Genomic DNA, 24,521 nt, shown 5'->3' with positions numbered 1-24,521 from the left:
GCTCATCATATCAATGTAGAAATCCCATGTGATGGTGCATTGTTCACCTTTTCAGATTAGCTAAAGATGCTTATGATGCAAATCCAAGTATTTTAAAATGCAAAATTAAAGGAGGCTCTGCTCACAGTTGCAAAACAGTTTTGACAGTGTCTTTGGAAGTGGTTTTGTTAAAGGAGTGGAAGAGTTGCATGCCCTTCAAATATCTTATGAGATGAAATGAAATTATAGCCAACTCTGAGTCACTTCTAGGAACTCAACTCATTGTAACACTGAACTCTATTCTCAAGTGGTGAAAGGCAGGACATGACGAAGGATGTCTGCTCACAGATTCACCACAGACCTGGAAAATCCAGACTATGATCAGACATAAACAGCAAGAGCTCTAAGCAAGAAGGACCTCTTGATATACTTCAGTGGTTTTATCATAGAGGTTACAGAAAAATAGAGATGAATAGAAAAAAGGTGACAACACACCAGAAAATAAGATAATCACAGCTGCGTGTCTGATTCTTTAATTGATCCTTGGCCAGAGCATCACTTTTCACCAATAACTCCTACGCATAATTGTGGACAAGAGGTTACTCACAGTGCAGTTCAATCCACAGCAAATCTTCCACTGGCTTTAACTGTACACACTTGCTTTATCAGGACACATCCCCACATGGAATTATCTTTTGATTATCAGATTTTCTTTTTCTTTGTATGCCATATCTTATCCACATGAGATCAAAATGTATCATTACCTTTTTTGTATGTTAGATGAAATTCTTAAACCTTAATAAGGTTAAATTCCAAAGGGAATCTTGCCTAAGCAAGAATGGAGTAAATCTGCAGATACTGAACACCTGATAATAAGCTATTTCCACAGAATGGTGAGAAAAACCCCACACAGTGTTTGGCAGGAGTGTTTGAGAGGGTGAAGTTTGTTCCATTTCAGTCTGGGTACGGAAGTGTGTTACAGCCTGTGGGTTGAGCCAAAAGTTCATCTTTTTCCAATAATTTTCATAGCTAATGGATCTGAAGTCAAATCTGTGCTGTCTCTCACAGCTTTCCTTCATTTTTATCTTTTAGAACCACATGGATGGAGGGGTCCCTGTGCACTGCCTACAAATGGCTTGTAGAGACTGCCCTGATGACTCTGCCTCTGATGGCCTCAACAGGGTATTTGTGGTATAAAGGATTGTGTTTCCTATCAGACTTGGGGTTCACACAAAGGGAAGCTCTCAGACTGCTGCTACTGCATGGACCAAGTTCTAAAAGCCATCTGAGCAGCTTGTTCACATTTTCTCCACATTTCTCTATTTGAGTCTTGCCTCAAATTATTCTATGGCGGAGAAATGAGATATTGAAAGATGCATTGCTAGGGAAATAATAATTAAGAAAAGAATCAAATTGAAAAAAACATTATCCTTCCATACTTGTGACAGTTTAAACATAAATTTAACATTATGGTAGATGTACATTAAGCATGTGTCCATACACATAATATGCTGGAAAAGATGTCATTCTATATCTTGTTTTTCTGTGGTTTACCATACACAGAATCCCAATTTTGATTTCTGTCTTCTGAAACTGCTCTCACATATGAAGAGCATTCAAGTAAGCAGAAAAATCTGTGGCTGTGAGAACAGGCATGACAGTGAAACAGGTGAGGCAAAGAGCCCTAACATCCAGCTCTCAGGGTAACGCTGTGCAGCTGTGCCTGCACAGAAATGTGAGTTCTGTCAACACACCCATGTTCTCATTTTGTGTAGTTTTTCAAGCTTCTTTGTTCTTTAGAAATACCATGATGTCTGACAAGAAAACAGTAGAAGAGTTGAAGGAAGCTTCCATTAAACCATTTCTGCTTTTGAGGGGAAAGAGACAACACAGAAAGGACAAAGCAGGAAGCAGAGGGAATGCACTGAGGGGCAGGAGAAGCCTGACAGATACAGTTTGACAAGCACCCTATAAAAAAGCTATTTATCTGTCACAGCCTGAACAAAGTATTTTCTTGAACTAACACAGCATACAGTGTTACACAGAGGTTCAGTAGACAATGCAGGATTGCTCCACAACTCAAAATGCAAATGAGTTGATATAATGGCCATGTATGTGTGAAGGGTGGCAGTGAAGCACACAGTCACTGCATGCATACTTCCACAGGTTAACACCACAGAAATGCACAGAGCTGTCAGTCTGTATTTATAGCTCACATTATCACACCATTTACTTTGTCAAATACAGATATCTCCTCTCTGTATTTACCAGCTGTCTTAATTTCTCAGGTAATCAAACAACATGCACACCGTATTTGAAGTGTTCTGTAAAATGAGCAGGGTGAGCACTGAAATATCAGCCTTAGCTTTTCAAGGCCCTTGGGGTCTCTATTTTTTTTTTTTTTTAAACTGGGGCAGCTTCAAGAGCCAAATGTGGAGGCAAAAACCAGAAATTACTCACTCCAGTACAACTGTAACAGCTACTCAAGGAGTATTTCATAGACACACGGATATGCTACTGCAGTGAGAGAGGTGGGGCACAATGAACTCGCCTCAATTCTGCACCAGGAGTCTAAGAAGAAATGAGCAAATTTCTAAGGCCCTTCAAATTATTTCAAAAAGTTTTCAAACACCAGGCTTTCCCCCTTGGAACACTAACAACCCTGTGGAAAATAATTGTAAGCATGATATTGATAGTGTGCCTAAATCTCACACAAACTAAGAAGGAAGCAAATTGTGAAATATTCTGAGTGTGCTCATGAGCAGAGGGGAATACAACCAAGCCATTGCATTTAGATAATATATCTGCTACTGGCTGTACAAACTAAAGAGGTCCTCCTTTATGAATCTTTTCCCTAAGACTGCTATCTGAAACTCTCAGAAAAACTTGATAAACACATACTGCCAATCCTTAGATGTCTCATTTAGATTTCTGCTTAATCCTTGATAGCAATGTATTTCCCAGTTGTAGTTGTTAAAATTTACAATTGACATTTCAGAAAATGTTTATTTTAAGATTTCATCAGGTCCTACCTATTTTTCTACAAAAGGCAAAGTTCCTTTGGTCAAAGAGTAATTTTATATGCAAGAAAGATGCTTTGTACTAGTAAGGCTCAGGCAAGCCAGAATACATACTACATTCTATCAATGAAGACAATCAGTCTTTTCTTGCAGACCAGCTAATGATTATCAGAAAGCATTGATAATTCATCCACTTTTCCAGAAAATAAATATTTTCTGCCATTTCTGTCTACTACCTTAGCCACAAAAAAAGCTGTAGCTATGCAAGCTCATTGGTAACATGGCAGTACTTCCTCTTGATCATACTGAACTTGAGATCTAAGAAAAAAAAGCAAACTGTTCTATTTGAATCTAGCTCAGACCCATGCTAGCTAGCAGGCACCGTAGATCAATAGATCACAAACACACACTGTGGTTATTTGTAAATATAGGGAAAATGATACCTTTAGCACAATCTGCTCCATGAAATCCTGGAAAACAGTGGCAGACCCCTGATACACACTCGCCATTCCCATGGCAGTGACGTGGGCAGTCTTGCACTGAGTCTGAAATTAAAGCATCACAAGCACATTAACCGGTTGGTCCCTGTTAAGGCTACAGATTTTGGTTTAATTTTTCTCCATTTTAATTTGTCTTCAATACTTAGAAGAACAACCCCTAACAATATTAACAGCACAAGGCTCAGGTGAAGCAGAAGGCACCAGGTTTCATGGCAGCATGAGTAAGTGTAGAGATCTAGTGACATACTGAAGTCACATATTAAGTTCTGGGCACTATTAGATCCCAAAGTCGTCTGGTAGTGCTCAAATCCTCTGCTCCAAAAATAGACAAAACCTCTTAAGACCTCTACAGCTATGTTTGAGTTTATATTATGTAGCAAACACAGTGAAGCAGAAGGCACCAGGTTTCATGGCAGCATGAGTAAGTGTAGAGATCTAGTGACATACTGAAGTCACATATTAAGTTCTGGGCACTATTAGATCCCAAAGTCGTCTGGTAGTGCTCAAATCCTCTGCTCCAAAAATAGGCAAAACCTCTTAAGACCTCTACAGCCATGTTTGAGTTTATATTATGTAGCAAACACATTTCATCAGGAAAATCAACACTTTTGCAATGAGACTTTGTTCTTGCACAACCACTCGGCCATGGGAAACTGATTATCCCAAGGACTGTGTCTTCTTTTCCTTCTACAGGCATCTAAAGCCTCATTAATTAAGCTGACAAAAATATCTGCTGAACATGACAAAGAGGAGCTCTTTTGCTCTGGCAAATTTACTTGAGCCTTGAAAAAATGAAATAAAAAGGTGCAAGTGACTGTGCAAGAGGATGAAGAAGAGTTCTGTAAAAAGAGGACAAAGTTTAATATTAGAGTTTGAGTGACTGACTGAAATGTTGATGACTTCAATAACATGAGGAGACACATCAGCCTGATAACATTTCAGCTGTACCAAAATACTTATTTTCCACAATTTCTGTTATCATTTGGATAAAACATACACTACTTTGCATAATAACAACCTAAAATAAAATTTCATTTTTGAAATTAATTCTTAAAATGATTTTAATTTGAAAGCTGTTGGATTTCAGCAGAACATATTTTCAACACTGAATTATTGGAACAAAAATCTAATTGGAGTATTACTCCTCACTACCACTCCCTGTTGTTGTGGGACCTGTGGTTCCAAACTAAATGGTTCTGTCAGCCCCAGGCACCAAACCAAGCTGCTGTACAGCACAGAAAATAAAATCTGGATTTGGAACTCGCAGAACTACAGAGAGTATTTTTATTTGTCAAATTAAACTGCAAAGAAGAAAAGGATTCAAGTAGAACTTTAAATCTAATTTCACAGTTGCAGGACACCAAATAGAAGAAGTCTAAAGAAAATTTTCAAAGAGATGTCATTAGCTTTACCACTTGAAATGATTCATGCAAACAATGAAAAGAAAAATTGAAATGTAATGCTCAAAGATATCAATTCGTCTCATAAAGAAGCTTGTTTATAGATTTATTCATTATTTTGCTTCATAGCACACAAATGCATTTTCTGTGTATTCAAAACCACGGTAAATTTAGTATTGTCTGGGAGTTAACATAATTTCTGTTATTCTTCCTCCTCTTCCACACCAGAGAGACATTCAGCTGTCTCAGAGCCTTTCATTATGAGGCATCTGATACAAGGTGTGTGTAGAACCACCTCTGAACCAGATAAAACACTATACTTTTCTCCAGATTTCATTTCAATTACTATCATTGCACTATCAAGCAGCCTACCTGGCTATTAGACCTTTGATGCTCTTGAAAGCTATAGCCTTGACCAGGCAACTTTTTTAAGGGCAGCTTATAATATTCTAAGGTTTTCTAAGCACAACAGGGGCACAGCAAGATAGAAGCACAAATGTTCTTGGTTTTAGAGAAGTGGAAAAAGCCTTCTAGAGGGAAATATGCAAATACATATATATATATATTTCGACATTCATAGAAAAGTATTTCTTTTTCATCTTAATTCAGGTTACCAGAAACAATTATGTTTGTGCTTAACGACAGTATTGATTATCCACCTACACTCTTGCACCCTTTGGGACTTAAGCCAACAAACTGAATGTTATTCTAACGTAAAAGGAAAAAAAACCCCTAAGCTTCATATTATTAATTAGGCAAGACTAGAAAATACCTCTGACTACTTTTCATCAAGTCTAAAAACTCACTCGTACTTTTTACAATTTCCCTTTCCCTAAACTAACAGCAATTACAAATTTGTACAACACAGTGCCATTTAACACTTCACCAGCCAGGACAGAGTATCACATAGGACATCTCAGAATTTGTTATACCACTGTGAAAAGATGGTCAGCGAAGTTCATTAAGTGTTTCAAAGGTCAACAAATCCAATAAAACTTGGAGAATTTAGACTCAGTTTGATTTTCAACTGAATGTAATCCTATTCTAACAAAACTGCAGCTGGATGTTCTTCCACCACGTTGAGGAGATGACTCACTATAAGGTGAGTAGCAAGCTGTAAAACAACATACAGTTAATTAACTGACTCAATTAATCTCTAGGGTGGCTGCAAACAATAATCTCATTTGCAGGTATCAGTTTCTTGAGCTGTCTTTCCACCAAGATTAAACAGCTCTCCTGTTGGATGCTATTCCACCTGGGTGTAAAGAGGCTTCTTCAGAGAAGCAAATAAAAAGTATCAAAATGACAGAGATAAGGGAGAGGACTATTAGCTGGGGAATGCTTCAAACCACACCGAACTTATCTGAGCCTTGTTTTCCAAAACTGAACTTGAGATCTATGAGAATGCTAAAATACTAAGAAAAAAATGAATGAATTAAAGTCACCACACCCCATTACTGACTCTTTGCCAGAGTAGTGTTGAGAAAAAAAATGCACAGCATAACATAAGGACAAACAGGCCAAATACTGAGGACTGCAGGAAAATATTACAGCTTTCAGTAAGGGAAGATATAAACAGAGAGGAAAAATGCCCAGCTTGTGGAAATACCTACCCAAAATGACTGTACTGAAGGAGACCACTTCTTTGTCCTTGCCATCGTTGTAAAAGGCCAGGTGCCACAAGCCCACATCCAAGTACTGAACAAACACGGCCTCGTTCTGAACCAGGGTCTGGATGCTCCGGCGCTCCCGAGGCGCCTCCACCACGCTCCACTTCTCCTTCCCGTCCAAACGTTCCATGAAATCATACTGCAGGTGAAAAAAAACAAACAAGGGAAAAAAAAAAAAGAGAACACAAACAAAACCCCAAACAAACAGACCTGAATACAGAATATTTCAGCTCAAAATATGACCCTCTATTTTCTCCTCTACCTTGTCATAAAATGGTATTTCTGGAAGAAATGTGACACTAACATTTGCTAGTTGACCATGGAACATATAGAGATTCTGTGACTTTTATTCTTTCTTAAATAGTGACCTAGAATTATGCATCTTTCCTCTGCATAGATGATCATAAAAATGTACAAATTGACAGGTTGTTTTTTGAGAAATAATTTGAAATCTACTATTTGACCCATTAATTTTAGGTTCCTACACAGCTTTCAGAGACCCAGGAGACCTAAACCCTTTTCTAAGCAATCACCTACAATAAATTCTTTTTGCAACAGGAATTGACATCTGAGATGTAACTCCAGACATATCATTGAATGGAAGCCCCCAGAATGTGAAACAGGAATAGCACAGACAGGAAATGCGCTCGTCTAATATAACTCATCACCAGAAAAAATACACTGCACAAGTTTTATGTCACAGAGTAAAAGTTGCTTACCTGAGGTTGTATGTGGAACAATCAGGGCAAGTGTGATACAAAACCCAGAGGGAGCATGGAAAGGAATAACACAAATAAGGGAATTGAACTTATGCTAAGGAAAACTGAGAATTTCTGTTTGGATGGTTTCCAAGTAAGGTAGAACATTGCATTAATCTTTGGAAAAGGGATCAAAAAGAGCAAGTGATTATTTAGAGTATAAGAGCAATGGCACCATTAATGGCACGAAACTAAAAAAGAAAGAAAGAAATCTAAGATGAATGTCAGATAAGCTTCTTATCTATTAAGCTCAGTAAATAGCCTCCCAATGGAGATGCCACAATTAAACAGGACTGGAAGAAATATTGGTTAGTCTACAACAGGGAATAACTCTGCATAACAAAGCAGCTGGACTAGCTGTCCTAATAGGTTTTTTTTCTGTGTTTAATGTCTGTGATTCTGGAGCTTTCAAGCTCAACTGAGTAGATCTCATAGTCCCTATCTAAGGGAAGCCCGTAAGAAGCAACAAAAACAATACATCTAATCTTTTGATAGCTGTGTAACAAGTCCCCTATGAAAACACATCTTGTTTTAGACACATTTATCTGTGTAGGAGTAGATAGAGATAGATAGACATGTCTAAAGAAAGACGTATGTGTTCAATAAAATGCAGTAATAGTACGTGCTCGCTTGCCAGTAGCTTCATTACATTTCCCTCCATTATCTCTAACACTTACAGGCTGTGCTGCAACAGCTATGAGAAAACATCCACCTTCCCTTGCTTTCAGTTTCAACAGAAAACTGTAATCTTGCCTCCTAAATAGAATAAACACCCAGAGAGGGCTGCCTTGCACACATTATTCCACTCATTAACTGTAAGTCCTAGCAAATTATTCATGATATGCAGTTAAATAATGAAGCTTTTTCCTTCTAGTGGAAGAGACAGACAAATTTAACACTCTAGTGGCATCACGGCTATCTAAAACTGGGGTATAAAACCTCACCTTTCTAGCTGAAAACTTCTTACCTAGCAGCAATATAAAGCCCTGGTATGCTCAGCCTTACAACAAAGAGAAGTGTCTGGAAGAACTATTGCCTTCCTGGTAAACATGTGGAACTGACACTGACCTACAGCCACAAAGGAAACCCATGGCAGGGAGGAATTTGAGCCCAAATCTACTAATGCTGAGAGCCATCATCACAGTGTGTGCATTATCCATTCTATTATCCTATGCTTTCAAACGAGGGACAAAGCAAGAGAAGTGGAATAAAAAGTTTCACTCGCTATCAGATTGCCATCAACTTGAGCCAGTTTCCACATATGATGTTTATGGGGAAAGGTAAATTAGATAAATTAGTAAAATTCAGGCAAACCATGCTGGAGATGTAGAGAATTCTGGCATGCCAGTAACTTTCAGCATATCTGAGGTACCAAACACACATATATCTATCTCTGAAATCAATGACATTTGGAAAGATTGCTAAAGCCCACAGTCTAACAGTCAGAGGTTAAGGACAGACTCATCACCTCCTTGGGAAATGTTATTACTTGGGCAACATCTAGGGAAAAAGAAATTGTGCTCTTCAGAACGATTGTTCACAAAGGGTCAACTAAGGAAGTAGCAATAAAAGCTGACATTTCTCACTGGCAACACGCTGTTCGTCTCTGCTTGTGCTGGCAGGTTCCTCTGCCTCCCTCTGTTTGATGCTGATTCTACCTCATATAGTAGAGAAGGCTCAGCAGTTGGCCAGATCGAAGGGGAAGAGTTTTCAGCCTGAAACTGCTTGAAGTAGTTTCAGCTGCAGAATCTCTCTTCACGACGATGGGGTGTGACCTAGCGAGAGCAGGTCCCTTGGCACAACAATTTTAACTTTGGTACAGTTAAGACCGGTATTGCCCCTCTTTAATCAAACTATGACAAATAATGTAATGCTCAGGCAAAAGCAAAATGACTGAACCTGGATAACTCAGTGAATGCTGAAGTACCGGTGCAAAGAGATACAGAAAACAATACATTTTTATCCCTCTTTGGATTTCTCAGGACTGAGGGGAAAAAAAGAAGGAAGTTAATGTATCTGCTGGTGGTTCCCTGGGTGTATTAATCTTAATATGTGACTAAGGACTAGGTATATGTGCCCCAAAATCAAAAATATCTGACTGAAGGGTCACCAAGATGACACTGTGAATTCATAAGCAGATAAGATTTCTTCACATGCTTGGCTGAATAATCATTTTGCTTTTCACAGCCCTGTTGGTTTTCTGATTTACCACCCATGCATGATTAATTAATTTTACATAATGTTGTGCTGAAGATATCACTCTTGCTTTAAAGCTACTTATTGGCATATATGAATAGATTAGAGGACCCATCTAGGAAAAGGAGGAAAGTAATTTCATGATCATTAAAAAGCAACTGTGGAATTCTTAATCTAACACACACACACACAACTGCTAAGGAAGAGGCCACTAAATCACATGAATTAGGGAACAGACATGTCAAACCAAACTAAGTCTCTGAAGTAATTTGGAAGTTTCACTGAGTTTTGGCTTTTTTGTTTTCTTTTTTTATGATCCTTTATATTTCAGAGCTTCATACCAAAAGTCACATAAAAATGGCTAAAACTGCTCAGGAACAACATGCAGCAGAAATCCCAAATGACTACATCATCAGAGTTCAATTTTGCAGCAGGGAGTACTTGCTATGATTAAAGCTCAATATAAGCAAGTGACTTGCCAGCCTACATCGCTGAACAAATTCCAAATTCACTCTCTTGGTGAGCTTGTTTATTTTTACTACCCAGCATACTGAAATCCTACTGCTTACTTTTATTTACAAACCTAAAATCTCATGCTAAGTTCTTTCTGGGCAATTTATTTTTATAATTTCTCCATTCAGTGCTTTCTACCCTCTGATGCATTTTATTCATAGGCTAATAAGGACTTTCTTTTTCCAGTAACCGTGGGGAGTTAGCAAAACAGTTTGGGAACTTTACACCTACGGTTGTGACTCCAGCACTGCACAAGCCCATTCATCCAGTACAGACCCACTGAGCCCAGTCACACACAGAGGAAGGGAACCCCTTGTGCCCACTGCGATGCAGAGAGAGCTCACAGGGCTCAGGACCAGAAATGCAGAGAGCCCGCATAATCTTCAGGGATTTTCTTAGATTTGAAACAATTTGCATGCCTCCACAAAATGCCTAAGAGTTTTTGAGATTAGGAATTGAAAAGAAAGATCTCCTAGAGCTCTTGTCTCAATAAGGGATGCATATTCAACAGGAGAGAGGGAGCACGCTTGGCATTGTGGCGAGCATTCGCCTTTATGCCAAAGCCCTGTAGGATCTAAGCAGCCGGGAAAACATATGGCAGGGAAATTTGTTTGCAAAGTGCTCTAAAATTAGTTCTTCATAAAATCCAGTTGGTAATTATTCATTAAAATACAGCCACAAAACATCTGACACCCACGATGGCAGCCGACCGGTTTGTTCCCACATTTGGATGTGTCATAAGCCAGCCAGCTCAGGCCAGCACCCAGCACTCACAGCCCGGGGGCCATCAGGTAACTCTGAGGTGCTCAGAGCACCCAGAAGTGTTTGAGCACCTGCTGAAAACCAAAGGAACACTGATGCTCCCCTGCTCTCCAAGTTTTTTTTCAAATAAAGCCATTTACAGTTCTGAATGAAAAGAGTTTTCATTTTGACGTGAAAAATTTATAAGTATAAAACACTCTGCTGGAAATGAAAACAATACAGCTCCATGCACTGCCTTCTCCAGACATTCCAGTGAAGTTCCTATCGGGTTACCTCATTTCATGCATCATTTGCAACCTGCTACCAGCATGTAGCAACATCATAATTGCTGTAAGCTCTGCAGAGTCGTGTCATGCATTATTTGACATTTACAGTTTGTTTTCTATACATTATCAATTCTATTTATATGACTCTCTTCTACTAAATTCCTATTGATCATTCAAGCCTGCGATGTGCATCTTGTTCTTTCTGCATAGCACAACACAGGTTGGAAGGATTTTGCTCAGAAGCTCTGCATTCCCGTTTGTAGTCTGCATACCACTCAAAACTGTGTATTTGCCTCTCCTCTAGAGCTCCACTCCCCATGCACATGGCACACAGGCTGCATCCAGACAAGTTTACAGCTACATCAGTTTGACTGACTAAACCAGGCATTTGGAATATTTGCTAAACAGTAATACTGAGAAGGTTAAATCTCAGCAGGGCTCTCAGACAGGAACTGCATCTTGTTGTCTCAGGTTAATCATGTACCTAATTTGCTGATTATTGACTTGTTCCCGCAAAGGATTTTACTCGGCTTGACATATGAGCACTGATCAGTGATGAACTGTCAAGCTGTTCACTGCTTTAGAGCTCATGTCCCTAACCTACAGAAACAAGGATTTTAAATTTCAATTTTAAAATACGGTCTGGTGTCAACCTCAGACTATTTTCATTCACACAAAAGTATTGTGCTCCTTTCTGTCAGAACAAGGCTTCTTTTCACTAACTCAGGTCTGTAACAGCTTGCCTCTCTCATTCTAAAATCATTTCTCTTGGTAGCAGCTTGACTGAATTTTGATTGCTGGGCAAAAATGCCAAGGAATCTCCTGCTGTATCACCCTATTAACAAGCACCAGGACCCTGCTGAATGTGGGAAAGTTTATGCTGGTTTATACTGCAGATTCAGACCAGATGTATACCAGTTTATATACAGTGGATTTCATTAACCCCACTTATGAAGAGGTTTAGAACTGCTTCCTTTGAAGACTGGAAAACAGGTCCTCTGAGGAGGAATTCAGCTCAAGAGGAAACACAGATGATATTTCTCATTATTTAATTTAACAGAAAGGTCACAAAATTTATATTCTATCCATGTGAGGTGGAATGAAAGAAAAAAAAACTTTGCCTGATCATAGCCTTCTCAGATGAGAACATCATAATGAAACCTAGAACAAATACATCTGATCATACTGCAATATAAAGTTCACCTTGAACTAAAAAAAAATATTTTGTGCTACCAGCTACTCCCAACTGGATTTCTTGTAAAAGATACAGGCATACCTCCATCATGTCTTAGTCAAAAAATTAAAATTAACCTGTATTCATAGCAAACTTTGACGATTGCTTTGGAGCTTTGGTTGCCCTAGGTAATTTTCATTTCATGATTTATACTTCTGTTTGTTTTCCTCAACTAAACTGCCATTTTATTAATGATGGAATAGGGAAAGTGAGCACCAGAATTCTGAATTAAATGAGACATGCGCAATGAATGATGCCATTACCTCACTGGAACAGCTGAAGATCCACAGACATAATTTCACCCTCAAGACAACATATTGAATGAAGCATTACAGCCAAAATCGAAACACTCTTGAGAAAGGCTCCCACCCTGGAACATATTCTCTGTAGATACATTTTTTGTGTTGCCTGGATGGCTGGAAATGACTGAAAATCAGTCAACACCCCTCTGCAATTTCCCAATTTTTTTAGTCTTTGTATCAGATTTCAGACACCACGTGCTAACGTGTAGTTCACGGAAAACTGACCACATGTCCTCCCCTCCTTGGGCTCTGCACTGCTGCTCCTGATTTCTTACCACTCAAACACATCCATTCAGTAACTCACAGAACATTTTAGAACAGCTTACTACAGTACGGTGATGGATTTTGCACAGCCAAAGCTCCTTCTTCATAAATTCTTAGAAGCAGAGTAATAAACCCATGTAAACCTCCCCACTCCTTTACTCCTAACTCTGATCAAAGATTTTGGTCCTCAGCTCATCATTTTTGTCTCATGGATAACTGGATAGTTTTATCCCAATTCGTGCCACGATTATATCAGAGATTTAAAACCTTGTTTGAATGGCAAGGACATAATTACTTCTTTTATAAATGTATTGCTGAAGTATGCAACAACCTAAAAATGTTAATACCAAGGTGTTCAGTCAAGTATCACAAATGAAGGAATCCACAGGGATCCCTAAACTTGAATTCTGTAAACTCTAACATAAACCCAACAAAGATGCTCCAGACTTTTGCATTCTGACATTCAAAGCCAACAAACACACTAGTAAAATACCTGGGCATGTGATGGTGGGAGTCCTCTTCTTATATAAACACCAAAAAGAGCATCCTTTCCTAAGGATATGTTGAACTTCAGGAACTGTGGCTGGCTGATATGGATCTGAGACCTCCAAAAAACTCCGGGGGGCACCTCCTGGGTGACCCTGTGGCCAACTTCAGTTTCTCCGCTATCTATGCTGCTATTCCTAGTGACCCATGGTCCTATAAAACAAAAGCAAAAATAAATCCAATGAGATAACTGGTTTTAATACAGGTAGTTTTATTCATTCAAGATGAACATCTGTGGCAGTGACACCTCTTAAATTGAGCTGTAACTTTCTTATCCAGATGCAATCTGCCCGCTGTTTCAGTAAGTATGTAAGAATTTGGCGCTGATATTAAAAGTGAAAACTCTGCCACCCTTTTTTTTCTGTGGCGCATCAGCAATCTTCTCATTCCTCAAACCCTTTATTTTGTGATTGCTCCTCACTGATCAAATAGCAACAGTAGAGAGTCAATTAAGCACATGTGAATCTCCCTGTGCTCTTTTCAGTTGCATCTTGTACACAACCAGGCTATAAAAAAATTGCCAGAAAGGTCAACTGAAGGGTAACTTCAATCTAAATTAACTGATTGAAAATTTTTATTACTACTGTTTTCTTCACTAAAGTAGTCCAACAGACTTTAGGTTACAGACAAGAGAGTTGGCAGAAGAAATGAAATGCACACAGAAGGGTTTAGAGGACAATTTCTGTACTCTAACATGCATCCTCTCCTTTAAACAAAGTTAGCACAACTCAATGTGGTGCCTTTTAAGTTCTCTCTGCCTGAAGCAGGGTCTATCTTCAAGTCTTTTTCCCTCGTGCTGTGGTTAGTTAAAAACCATCATTGGTTTTCCAGCATGCATTATTGAAGACAAGACACAAGACCTTTCTGGTTGAGTGCTCTGGCTTCCAGCCCATGAAATAGTCAGCTTTTAAAACATGGCGCAAATCCCTTCTCTTCTCAGCTGAACAGGTTCTGAGGCTACACATATTTTAAACATGGAGTGCAGAACACAAGAGTTAGCAGTGCTTTTAAGCTACAATATGTGGCAACGTTTGATTTTGTGTTCGGTATTCCCAAACAACATGGGGAGAAATCCACTTAAAAATTCTTACAACAGACACTATAATAACCAGAAAACCACTGAAAATATCTGTTAACAGTCACAGAAATTTAAAGGTATCACTAATACCACTATTAACACACACTGGATGGTAGTGATAACTCTGCTACAACCTGATAGCATTTGTAGAAAGCTCAGTGTTTACTTCACGCTTTTTTTTTTTGCCATGGTGTAATGCTATTTTCAATAAATGGCAAGTTACTTTTGAAATATACTCCAGCACTGTATGCATGTAATGGGATGGCACAGAATAACATATAATTCCAGCAGGTAAGTACATAACAGCTTTTCTGTCTTAACTGTCTTTAATTGAGAGTGCTGCAAAAGCACGGTTTCAATTATAGATTCTAAATTATCTGTTAGCAGCACTTACACTTGTACATAATGAAACAGATACCATGTTGGCAGTGTTTCGAAATGGTAAAAGAATGCTCTGAATACCAACTGCTACATAGTTTTTGGCAACTTGTTTGTTTTTTCATTTTCTGTGTTAATGGGTCTACAATAACATCACAGCACTAACAAAGAAAGAGAAAGCAGAAGAAGCTGCAACCACAGGCTGCAAAGAAAGGAAAAATGGCTGAGAGTGTCAAGCAAAGTGCCCTTAGAGCCACCAGGAGCACAGAGAGCAACCAGATCCAAACATGTCCTGCTTCATGGAAACGACAGGATTTCATTTCTAATGGATTATGCAACAGAGGGTATCTCAAGGTTCCTATCTCAATGAAGGCAGGCACCATCTCACTGGAATTTAAATTAGGCCTTAGTGGGTAAGGCTACATGGAGAGGAAAACCAGGGACAGAGAACACACAAAAAATCACCTGTTCCATGTTATACTGGAATCACTGGCAGAGCTGGGGAGTCAGCACAAGACTGCAGGCTCCTTCACCTCCTTTGAGAACATTATATTTACTTCACAGTTCCAAGACGTGGTAATAAATGATGAATATTTTTTCAATATTCTTAAAAAGTGTGCTGTAAATAATTTCTTTGGAAGCAGACTGTGCATTCTTTAATGAACATCAACTGTATCTAATCTGAAAAAGGCTCCTTGACACACTCTAAAGAACCTTGTTTTTCAGCAGCAATATATCCATAGCCAACCAGTCAAAGAAAAAGCTATTTCCAGGAATTATTATTATCCAGTGCAGCAAACGTACTGAGCATGTGAATGGTAAGGCCACAGTAGTCTCTGTTGGCAGTTATAGTTCCATTGGCTATTAAAGCAACTCCAAACTGTCAGTGACTTTTACTAATTATGTTGCTTCTAAATCTGTTGAGTATATATTCTCTAGAACTGTAACTTTGTAAGTAAATTTGATTCTAATGGAGCATCAAGGTTAATATTTCTGGATAAATTTAGCCTCAGCCTCCTTTGGATATCCAAAATTCTGCTTTGTATTTTTATCTGGGAAAGGACTCAAGAATCCTCAAATACCTCAATTAAGCTAAAATGATAAAATTTCAGTGATCAGGAGAACCAGAGCTACATTCCTACTACTTCAGCATGCAAAGATAAAAAATATATTGGATGTCAGACTTTCCCCAAAACAATTACTAGAAGATGACCATTCCTTTGTATTTCTCATCAAAATTTTGAAGTAAAGATGTTGAAAATTGGTGAAAACTGCAGATAAGACAATTGAATTTGTAGGCATCAGTGAGCCTAGAGACATGATTCAGGTTTCTAATACTGAAAGATTCAGTTCAGTTTGGTATTATCTTTGGAAGCATCTCCCCACAGATGCTCTCTTATTTTTCTCTACAACACAAATGACCTGGTTTCTAGTTCTCCAAACCACTCCTTCTGGAACATCTTAGGAAAATCTCCCCAGGAAGGGAATTGTGATGGGTTCAACACAGCAGAGGATTTTAAGAGCAGGTTAGATGATCAGCTCTCACAAGTGATCGAGATATATTTAACCTGCAGCAAAGAATGGGGCAGATGGGTGACTTTTTTCGGTCTGTATTTCTGTAGCACAGCACGCTCTATACCCAGCCTGTGCCACATCTGCCAGGAACAGCTGCTGCCTCACCTCTGGCATGCTGAAAGGATCCTTTCCTTTTGCTTTTAAGAATCTAATTCATGACATCCTGTTTTTACGGAGCTACATTACAATGCTGAAATAACAAAATTTAGAAGTGCTCAAAGTTGTACTAAAATCTAGGTTTCATATTTATAGCAAATTTAGCTAACAACTTAAAAAGTTTTAAGTCCAGCACAATATTAATAAACTCTAAAGATTATGCATTACTGAATGAGACACAAAACTAGTGACAGCATCTTTGTTCTACTCCTTGCTCTGACACTGCCAGTGCACCTGGGTTGGTCATGATCTTGCTGCTCTCAGATGCCTACTTGTGAAACAGAATTCTTAATAATGACAGAATTCTTAACAATTCTCACTTTGAAGATGAGGAAGGCAGAGCAGTAAATAAAAATATTACAGGAGGTATCTCAGCACTGGCCTCTTCATGTTCCTTCCTCCCCAGGATATAAATACAGAGAGAAAGTGCAAAGCAGATATGACCACTGAATCTCTTTTCTTAGTTAATAGGCTTAAGTTTATTTTTTTTAACCTGAAAAGCAGACCATCATCCTAGCTTTGGTATTTGCAATGCCTTTTTCTGCACTAACAGCTTCACTGGCAAACCCTGTCACTAGAGACTCAAACTTTTTTATAGCTCCCTTCAGTCCTCACCTCCTAATGCAGAGAATGTATCTTGCCACCTGACTCACTCCCCTTCAAGTATTTTTAGAAGCTCTTCCATGTGATGGACCACGGCAGATCACATTCAAAGAGCATCAACTGCATTTAAGTGAAGTTACAGATGTGACAAACTGACAAATCTGTGAAGAAAGACTAACCCAAACTACTCATACTGCTGTGAACAAATGAATCCCAAGATCATTCTCTCTGTTGTGGGTGACTGTTGTAAAGTTCCATGTTTATCTCATAACCCCATAGATACTCGATTTTTTCCCCCTGTCATTTTCTCTCTATAAACATCTACAAAAGAGTTTTAAAAGCACACTTCTTCATCTTACCCAAGGGAGCCATTTCAATCACTCAGTCAAACATATATTCATCAACTAAATAACACTTATTCATTTAAACTGCTGTTTTATTTACCCAGCTGAATTACTATTTTGGCATATACATTTGAAAAGACTGTTTTAGCATTCAAGTATATTTGCCTTTGAAGCTATCAGACAGGCAATCCATGACAACAGCAGTGCAAGCTCCCCCTGCTAAGTTGTCAGCAGGTCTCATCTGTGAGTTGGAGGTCAGATTCAAGGTGGCAGCGGATGGGACATGCCCAGTCAGCCTTTAATTTAACTGATGTCAAGCAGTGTCAGCTATGGAGGCAGAACTGTATTTACACTGAAACCAGATATACTTGATTATTTATAACTACAGTATCCTACACTGTAGCTAAAATTAAAAAGAAAAATGAAATCTGGCTACCAGCAGTGTCACACTACAGACATCACATTTAAACAGCAATTAACTCCAGTGCTGTGACTGTGTGCCTCTATCACGGGGATGACTGCAAATTGCATCTTGATGGCACTCTTGAAAAACATCTAGCAGAAAAACCATTCCAGTGGATCATAAATGAACTACCAAAATAATGTAGACAACCTCAAATTAAATACGAGGAAGAAATATCACCCCTAATATAACCTAATAAAACCCCTAATATATCAGGAGTTGGTTAAATTCTCTTTACCTTCTTTTCCTGTAATTCTATATTTCGTATAAATCACTGCTACAGACATAGCTTACTTTACCTTTTTATCTAGCTTATTTTTCTGTTTTTCTTTTTATATAGCCAGGGATTTTCACAGATGACTTGGAATTCTGAAGAAATTTATGGTACAGCTGTGTAAAGGAAACCATTCAATATAAAAAGAGACTCCACTGACTTTTTGCCAAAAAAGACTGTGTGAGAATTACTATGGATCTCCATGATAATTTAACTTTTTTCCTTAGGTAAATTTGCTACTTATATGACCTGACATGTCTTATTGTTCCAGAAAGGCAAATAAAATAAAGTAGAAAATGTCTTTTCTGTACAAATGTCTTCAGTGGAAAAATCAGTGCTATGCACTGTTACCACACTGACAGCTCCCCATATGAACTTACACTTCAAATTATCTACTATCACCTAAGTGCCCTAGGACTCAAGTGAGAACAGATTATTTCTGGAATGTGTACAATAGATTGACTGCTACTGCAAAACAAACTCCCTCAGCTACAGTGAGCTAAAAAGCCAGGCAATGAGAATTTGTCTGGAGGAGCTGCTGAGGCACATCTTGAACTTCAGTTCTGCTGAAGATGCTGAGGTACCAGTGAGCTGTTTTGTGAAGGAAGGAGGAAGGAAACTGCTGAGTGTACGAGCTTTCAGAAGTCCAGGAAAACAGCTTCTGGTACAAAAACAAAATCTCAGGTTGTCTGGTCATCATCCTAATTTTCTGTTGTGGCAAGAGGAAAGAAATTGTCAAAGAGAGTGTATGCAGAAGACACTGGCTCAGCTGCAGCCAATCAATGTGGCAGTGAAATTAAACACCTTGCTTTTAGTAAAATATGACACACCTGATACACCTAAAAATTTAGGCACATCTTGACAATTATGTGAGCATGACTTCACAAGAGTCATCGCTTTCAGAATCAGAAGCAAATTATAACTGAAATAAAATTAAGATCTGTTGGTTCACTGCATTTCACAAAGAGCAAATAAATACTATTATGAATTTCTAAATCAGGATAACAGTCACCTCTGATGGTATTTACCAAACTTCATCACCTAACTTTGAACAGAGCAACTCATGCTATCACCATTAACACGACCACAAATCTAAAACTCCTGTTGAATTTAGCCAAATCCTTTGCTTTTCTAAGCCAGCCCCTGAGTCTGGTGTATATTCAGAAGACCACATCTGCAAGCCTTCATAGCCTCCATCTTAACACTTCTGCTAGCTAATGTGTTAATTAAGATCTACATTACATTAGTCACATAACTACTCAATAAGATTAATCCACCTGGAAAATGATGGCTTGTCTTGATTAAACTGAATGAAGGAAACAGAAGTGACATTTAAAATACATTGAGTGTTATTACATTTTGATCGTCTGTTTCAAAGCGTCTGAAAGGAAATAGTAGAAACCAAAAGATTCATGTTGTTTACACTGTTAATGAGGGATGAGTTTATCTTTTACAAAACGACAAAGAGCTCCCTGCAGCTGTTGCCGAGTCCTTACACTGTGGGCTGGGTCGGTTTAAGCAGGAGCACAGTTGGGGGTGGCACCGGTGCCTCAGGCAGGCAGTCAGGAGCTGCTCTCTTTGCATCTGAACCCCAACTCATCCCTCTGTAAGGGTGGCACATCCTCCCATTTCAGAATTTTCTTACTCCTTTAGCATTGCCTGTCTGCTCCATTGCTAATAAAATATCTTAACTATTACAAAATAATTTGTGTGCAAACCAGAATGTGACTCGCAGCTGCAGCATCTGGCAGAGCTCTCAACATCATTTGGAGAGAGCTGAAGACAACCTGTACAAATTCACAATGACTGCTGAGCTCAGCTCTCCACATCTATCCAAGGAAAATTTCTGCTACATCAGTACAAATCTGTTTTTCCTCTCTCTCATCTCAAGCAAGTGAGATGGTGCCAAATTTAACAACTAATTAAACTTTCTTTGTTTCATTATTGCCATTATATTTGCAATTCTGAATTTGATATCTGGAAACAAGTATTTTTTCATGACACTTCAGTACTTTCATATTTAATAACTGTAATATTTTTGAAAAAGTCTTTCTGAAATCCACATACACTGTGACAGACTTTGAGAAATATCTCAAACTGAGCACAAACTTGGATCAAGTTTACTTCGTCCAAAGAGAAGCAAACCCTGGATTATGTGAGTATCAAAACACAAATTCATATCAACTTTTTCCTAAGAGTCAGAATATTTATTGTACCTAAAGTGATCTTTCAGGTCCACAACTGTCCACAATTACTTTTGGTCTCTTTTAAAAGGGGGATTTCTAGAATCAGAGATCACAATCTTTTACTGTGTTTTTCAGCTTTCTAGAACATTCCAACAGCAAACAATCAAGATACGAAATACCAAGTCAATTTTGAATGACGAGAAAATTTGCTAAATTTGTGGGCACATCAAAGACAGTATGTCCTAAGCAAAAAAGTTGACACCAAAGCATTCTTTATATGGATTTTCAGCTGGGGTTAGTTTGGATATTTTCACATAAATTGTAGGTTATCTTAGGTCTCCTCTGAAATGATTAAAGTTGAATTTATGGTATATTCTGTCAATTAAAAAGGAAACAGCACATAGTCACAGATTTTATGGAAATGTGTGTCTAGCCTACCACATAATTGTAAATGTAGAAAACTTCTGGCATAGACTAACAGAATTTAGGCACAGATAAATCCCATAAGGTCACCTATTTCACTTCTTTGTGAAGAAGCAATTATTTCCAAACATGCCTCTTTTTTTCCCCACTTTTCCCTTTAATTTAGATTTATTACACCAAAATTCTAACATTATCCTTACGCAACGTAAGAGATACGTGAGAGATAAATGGGTTTCACTCTCAGAAAGCTTTTTAAATGTCATTAAAATCTATGTCATCCTGCAGAAATTCCAAGGCAGAATCAGTTTTTGGGGTTTTATGCACCTTCAAGGGATACTGCCTTACGATTTGTATTAAGAAAGGAATTTTTGTCTCCTAATTTAAATCCCTAGGTCAACACAACTTTCACAGCATGGTGGACTTCACTTGCAGTTTTACAGCAGCACTGAGGATTTTTCTGCCCGCTGCACTTGCCTCCTCCTTTCAGACATACCCAGTATTAGTGAGATGTAGTGTGTAATTACAAAAAAACCTGAAACTGTGTTATCTTAATAGTGAATTTTGTTTTCATTCAGATAGGAAAATGCAGTAATAAAGTAATTTACATTCCTCTTAAACTGCAGTTTTATTATTTCACACCACAATTTAGTCTCTTAATAAGGAACAGGCAGATCAAATTGAATACATGCCTTCTGCCCCCCCCCCCCCCTTTTTTTATTGCTCTACTTTAAAATGCTTTGCTTGCTGAGTAGGCACAGCTTGTGTTTAAGTGTCCCTTCTCAGACTAGGGGTTAAAGGTTTCTTTGGGAGACCCATGTTTTGAAAAGAATGGCTTCATCCTGAGTTGTGTCAATTATAGAAAGGTCACTCTCCACAGCCAGAGCCCTGAAATGGTTGTTGTGTTAAAAGCTGTCAGAGGCTTTCCTAAAAACTGCTGGGATAGCAATATTAGCTTGGACATAATAAAAAGAAAGGTGAGGTAGAAAAACTTTTCACCCTTCCCTGCTCTAAGAATTTGTCTTTTCAATATTCCTTGTGTTCATCCAAACCTGTCATTCATTTTATTCCACTGTGGAAGATTACTTGCCTAAATACTGTTCTTCCTCCTTCCCCCACGTTATCAGCATTTCAGCAACCTTCTACAAAATGCCAGAAGAACAAGTAAACTTTTCCAACACACTCTGAGGAAAGCTAACTGCAGCAATTTGAGACACAACCAGCAGTTCTGTCTCCTTGTCTCCTCTACAGGAGGTTACCACTCCCTAAACAGCATCTCAGCCTCTTCAAATGTGCAAAGCTAATTAGAGTGGGGCTGGCATAAACTGCCAGAATTCGCACTGAAGTGCCCCAGGCAGATGAGCATATTCCAATTCAACAGTCCTGCTGCCCTATATTTGCACAGAGATGGCAACAAAAAGCTGCAGGGAGGGAATTGGGAAAGGTGTTAAACCCCCGCAGTTGTCTGCTAAATGACCGTAGTTGCCGACCTGAGCTCTTCAGCTTCCTGCCCAAAACCATCGGGTCTCTCACCTGTGCACAACCTGGAGGCAGTTCAGCAGCAATACAAACATTCTACCTTGCACTTAGGGATGTGCTGTTCATCCGCCTTGACCTACAGCCAGTCAGAGATGAAAGCCAAACCAGTGAACGTTTGTCTAAAAATCCTCAGGTTTTTGGCACCACCAGGATGTAGGAATTCATGACAAGGAGGAAGTCCAAACTAGACCCTCCATGGAAAACATGGAGAAGCCGAGGTGCAGCAGCAGCACCATTCATTGAAAACAGAAGCAAATCCATTAAATTATCAACCTCATAAAAGAACAACTCAGTTTCCTCTCCCAGCTCTATTTTAACTGATTGTTTTCCCAATACAAGTATCCTCTGTCAGCATTTGCTCCTAACACTTGCTTTGGCAATTATCAGGTTTAACATGAGCTACAGGTCCTGAGAGCAAGACAATGCTCAGCCTCTGTACAGAACTACTTAGCTGACAAAAATCAAGTGCTCAGACTTCTCCTGTTCCAGTCACGCCATCCCACCATCCCAGCACACTAAAACGTGGGAGGTGCTCTAATTGTAACATTCTGTTCTGCCTTCTCCCCATAATTGTTGTAATAATCAGAGAAGACCTTATGTGATGCAGCAAAGAAAACCCCTGAACCTCACCAATAAAAGGCCTTCAATTTAAATGATTAAAATCCTTTTTGTGACATGTAACTTCTCTGTGTTTTTAACATACATTTTCTCAGTTTAAGAAAGTATTTCTGGTTCTAGGTTTTACTTATTTTTTCTTTCAATTGCCATGTCTTTGTCATCCTCCACTGGACAGTTTTTCTTTAAGAGAAAAAGAAACCATTTGTTGTCTGTATTTCTCACATTAATATCACAGGACGGATTGCTTTCCATGGGTCAGATTCTGCTGTCCTTGGCGTTTTCTATTAGAATTCATCTGAGAGAAAAGAACCAGGGATGTGGTCCTGGTTGCAAGCCAGTTCTTGACTTCTCTCAAGCACTACAATGCACTTCTACTAAATCAAGATTTTCACAGAATCCCAGAATGGGTCAGGTAGGACAGGATCACACTGGGTCATCTGGTCCAACCCCCCTGCTCCAGCAGGGTCAATCCAGAGCACAGGGCACAGGATTGTGTCCTAAAGGTTCTGGACTCCACACTGATGCCATGAAGATTTTTTGCCTTTTCTTTTATACCCCTGTTATACCTTTTTTAGAACTTCTGTATTCTTAGTGCTTTTTGCCTACATTCTCGGACTTGTCTGTCAAGCTGAGAGACTCAACATTTTAGAAGCTTTGTAGCTAGGGATCAGTGCGTCCCAGAGCCCAAGGTCCTCTCCAGAACACATTCTGTAAACTAAGATAGAACCATCCAGGGGAAGGCTCCTTGGGGAGGGGGCTCATTCGAGCCTCTCATAGGGGAAGCCTTAAATTGGGGAATCTTTGATAGATATGCTAATTAGTAACACCTATAATGTTATACCCCATCTTTTGGGGGTGTGCATTGCAGTGTGCATTTGACCTGGACGTGTGCACCCAAGGATCCTTGAAATAAATACCAAGGTAAAATCCCTTTTCCCCTTCTAACCGTGTTTGACTCTTAAGACCAGGAAAAGGCATCAACACCCTCTCTGGGCAGTATGATCCAGTGCTCAGTCAAGGCACAGGAAAGAAGTTCTGTCTCATGTTCAGGTGGAGCTTTCTGAGCATCACCTTCCTGTAGCCTCCTGTTGTATTGGCTGGCACCACCGAGGAGAGCCTGGTCCGTGTTCTGACCCCTCCCTGCAGATATTTCAACAATTAATGAAGTCTCTCTCAGTCACCCCTCGGAGCTGAACAGCCCCAGCTCCCTCAGCTTCCTCTTTCTCTGAGATCTCGAAGCTATACCCGGAGAAAGGACACGTAGCCAGTGAACACAGCACATTTCTGTGAGCACTTCGCCAGCGCCCGCGGCAGCACAGCTTCATTAGCGATAAACTAGAACCCCGAAGCGGCGCACCCGAGCACGCGGCCGGCACGGGGTGTGCCGAAAGCCGCAGGAGCGAGAGAACGGGCGGCGTTTTGGGGCGGTTCGGCGGCGTTTTGGGGCGGTTCGGCGGCGTTTTGGGGCGCTCTGTCG

At 39.3% G+C, this 24,521-nt stretch overlaps 1 protein-coding gene across 1 annotated transcript in view; it reads right to left on the bottom strand.

The window, feature by feature from the left end:
- Positions 1-24,521, bottom strand: part of TENM2 (teneurin transmembrane protein 2) — a 618,654-nt gene that overhangs the window by 97,379 nt on the left and 496,754 nt on the right. Inside the window, 3 exon segments of the mRNA XM_017726535.1 lie at positions 3,443-3,544; positions 6,513-6,708; positions 13,358-13,563. Coding sequence (XP_017582024.1) covers positions 3,443-3,544; positions 6,513-6,708; positions 13,358-13,563 — 504 coding nt within the window.

This window comes from Corvus brachyrhynchos, unplaced genomic scaffold (assembly GCF_000691975.1).
Source record: "Corvus brachyrhynchos isolate BGI_N302 unplaced genomic scaffold, ASM69197v1 scaffold262, whole genome shotgun sequence".
Classification (NCBI taxonomy): domain Eukaryota; kingdom Metazoa; phylum Chordata; class Aves; order Passeriformes; family Corvidae; genus Corvus; species Corvus brachyrhynchos.
The sequence above is the reverse complement of the archived record's forward strand: the minus strand, read 5'-3'. Positions and strand labels throughout refer to the sequence as shown.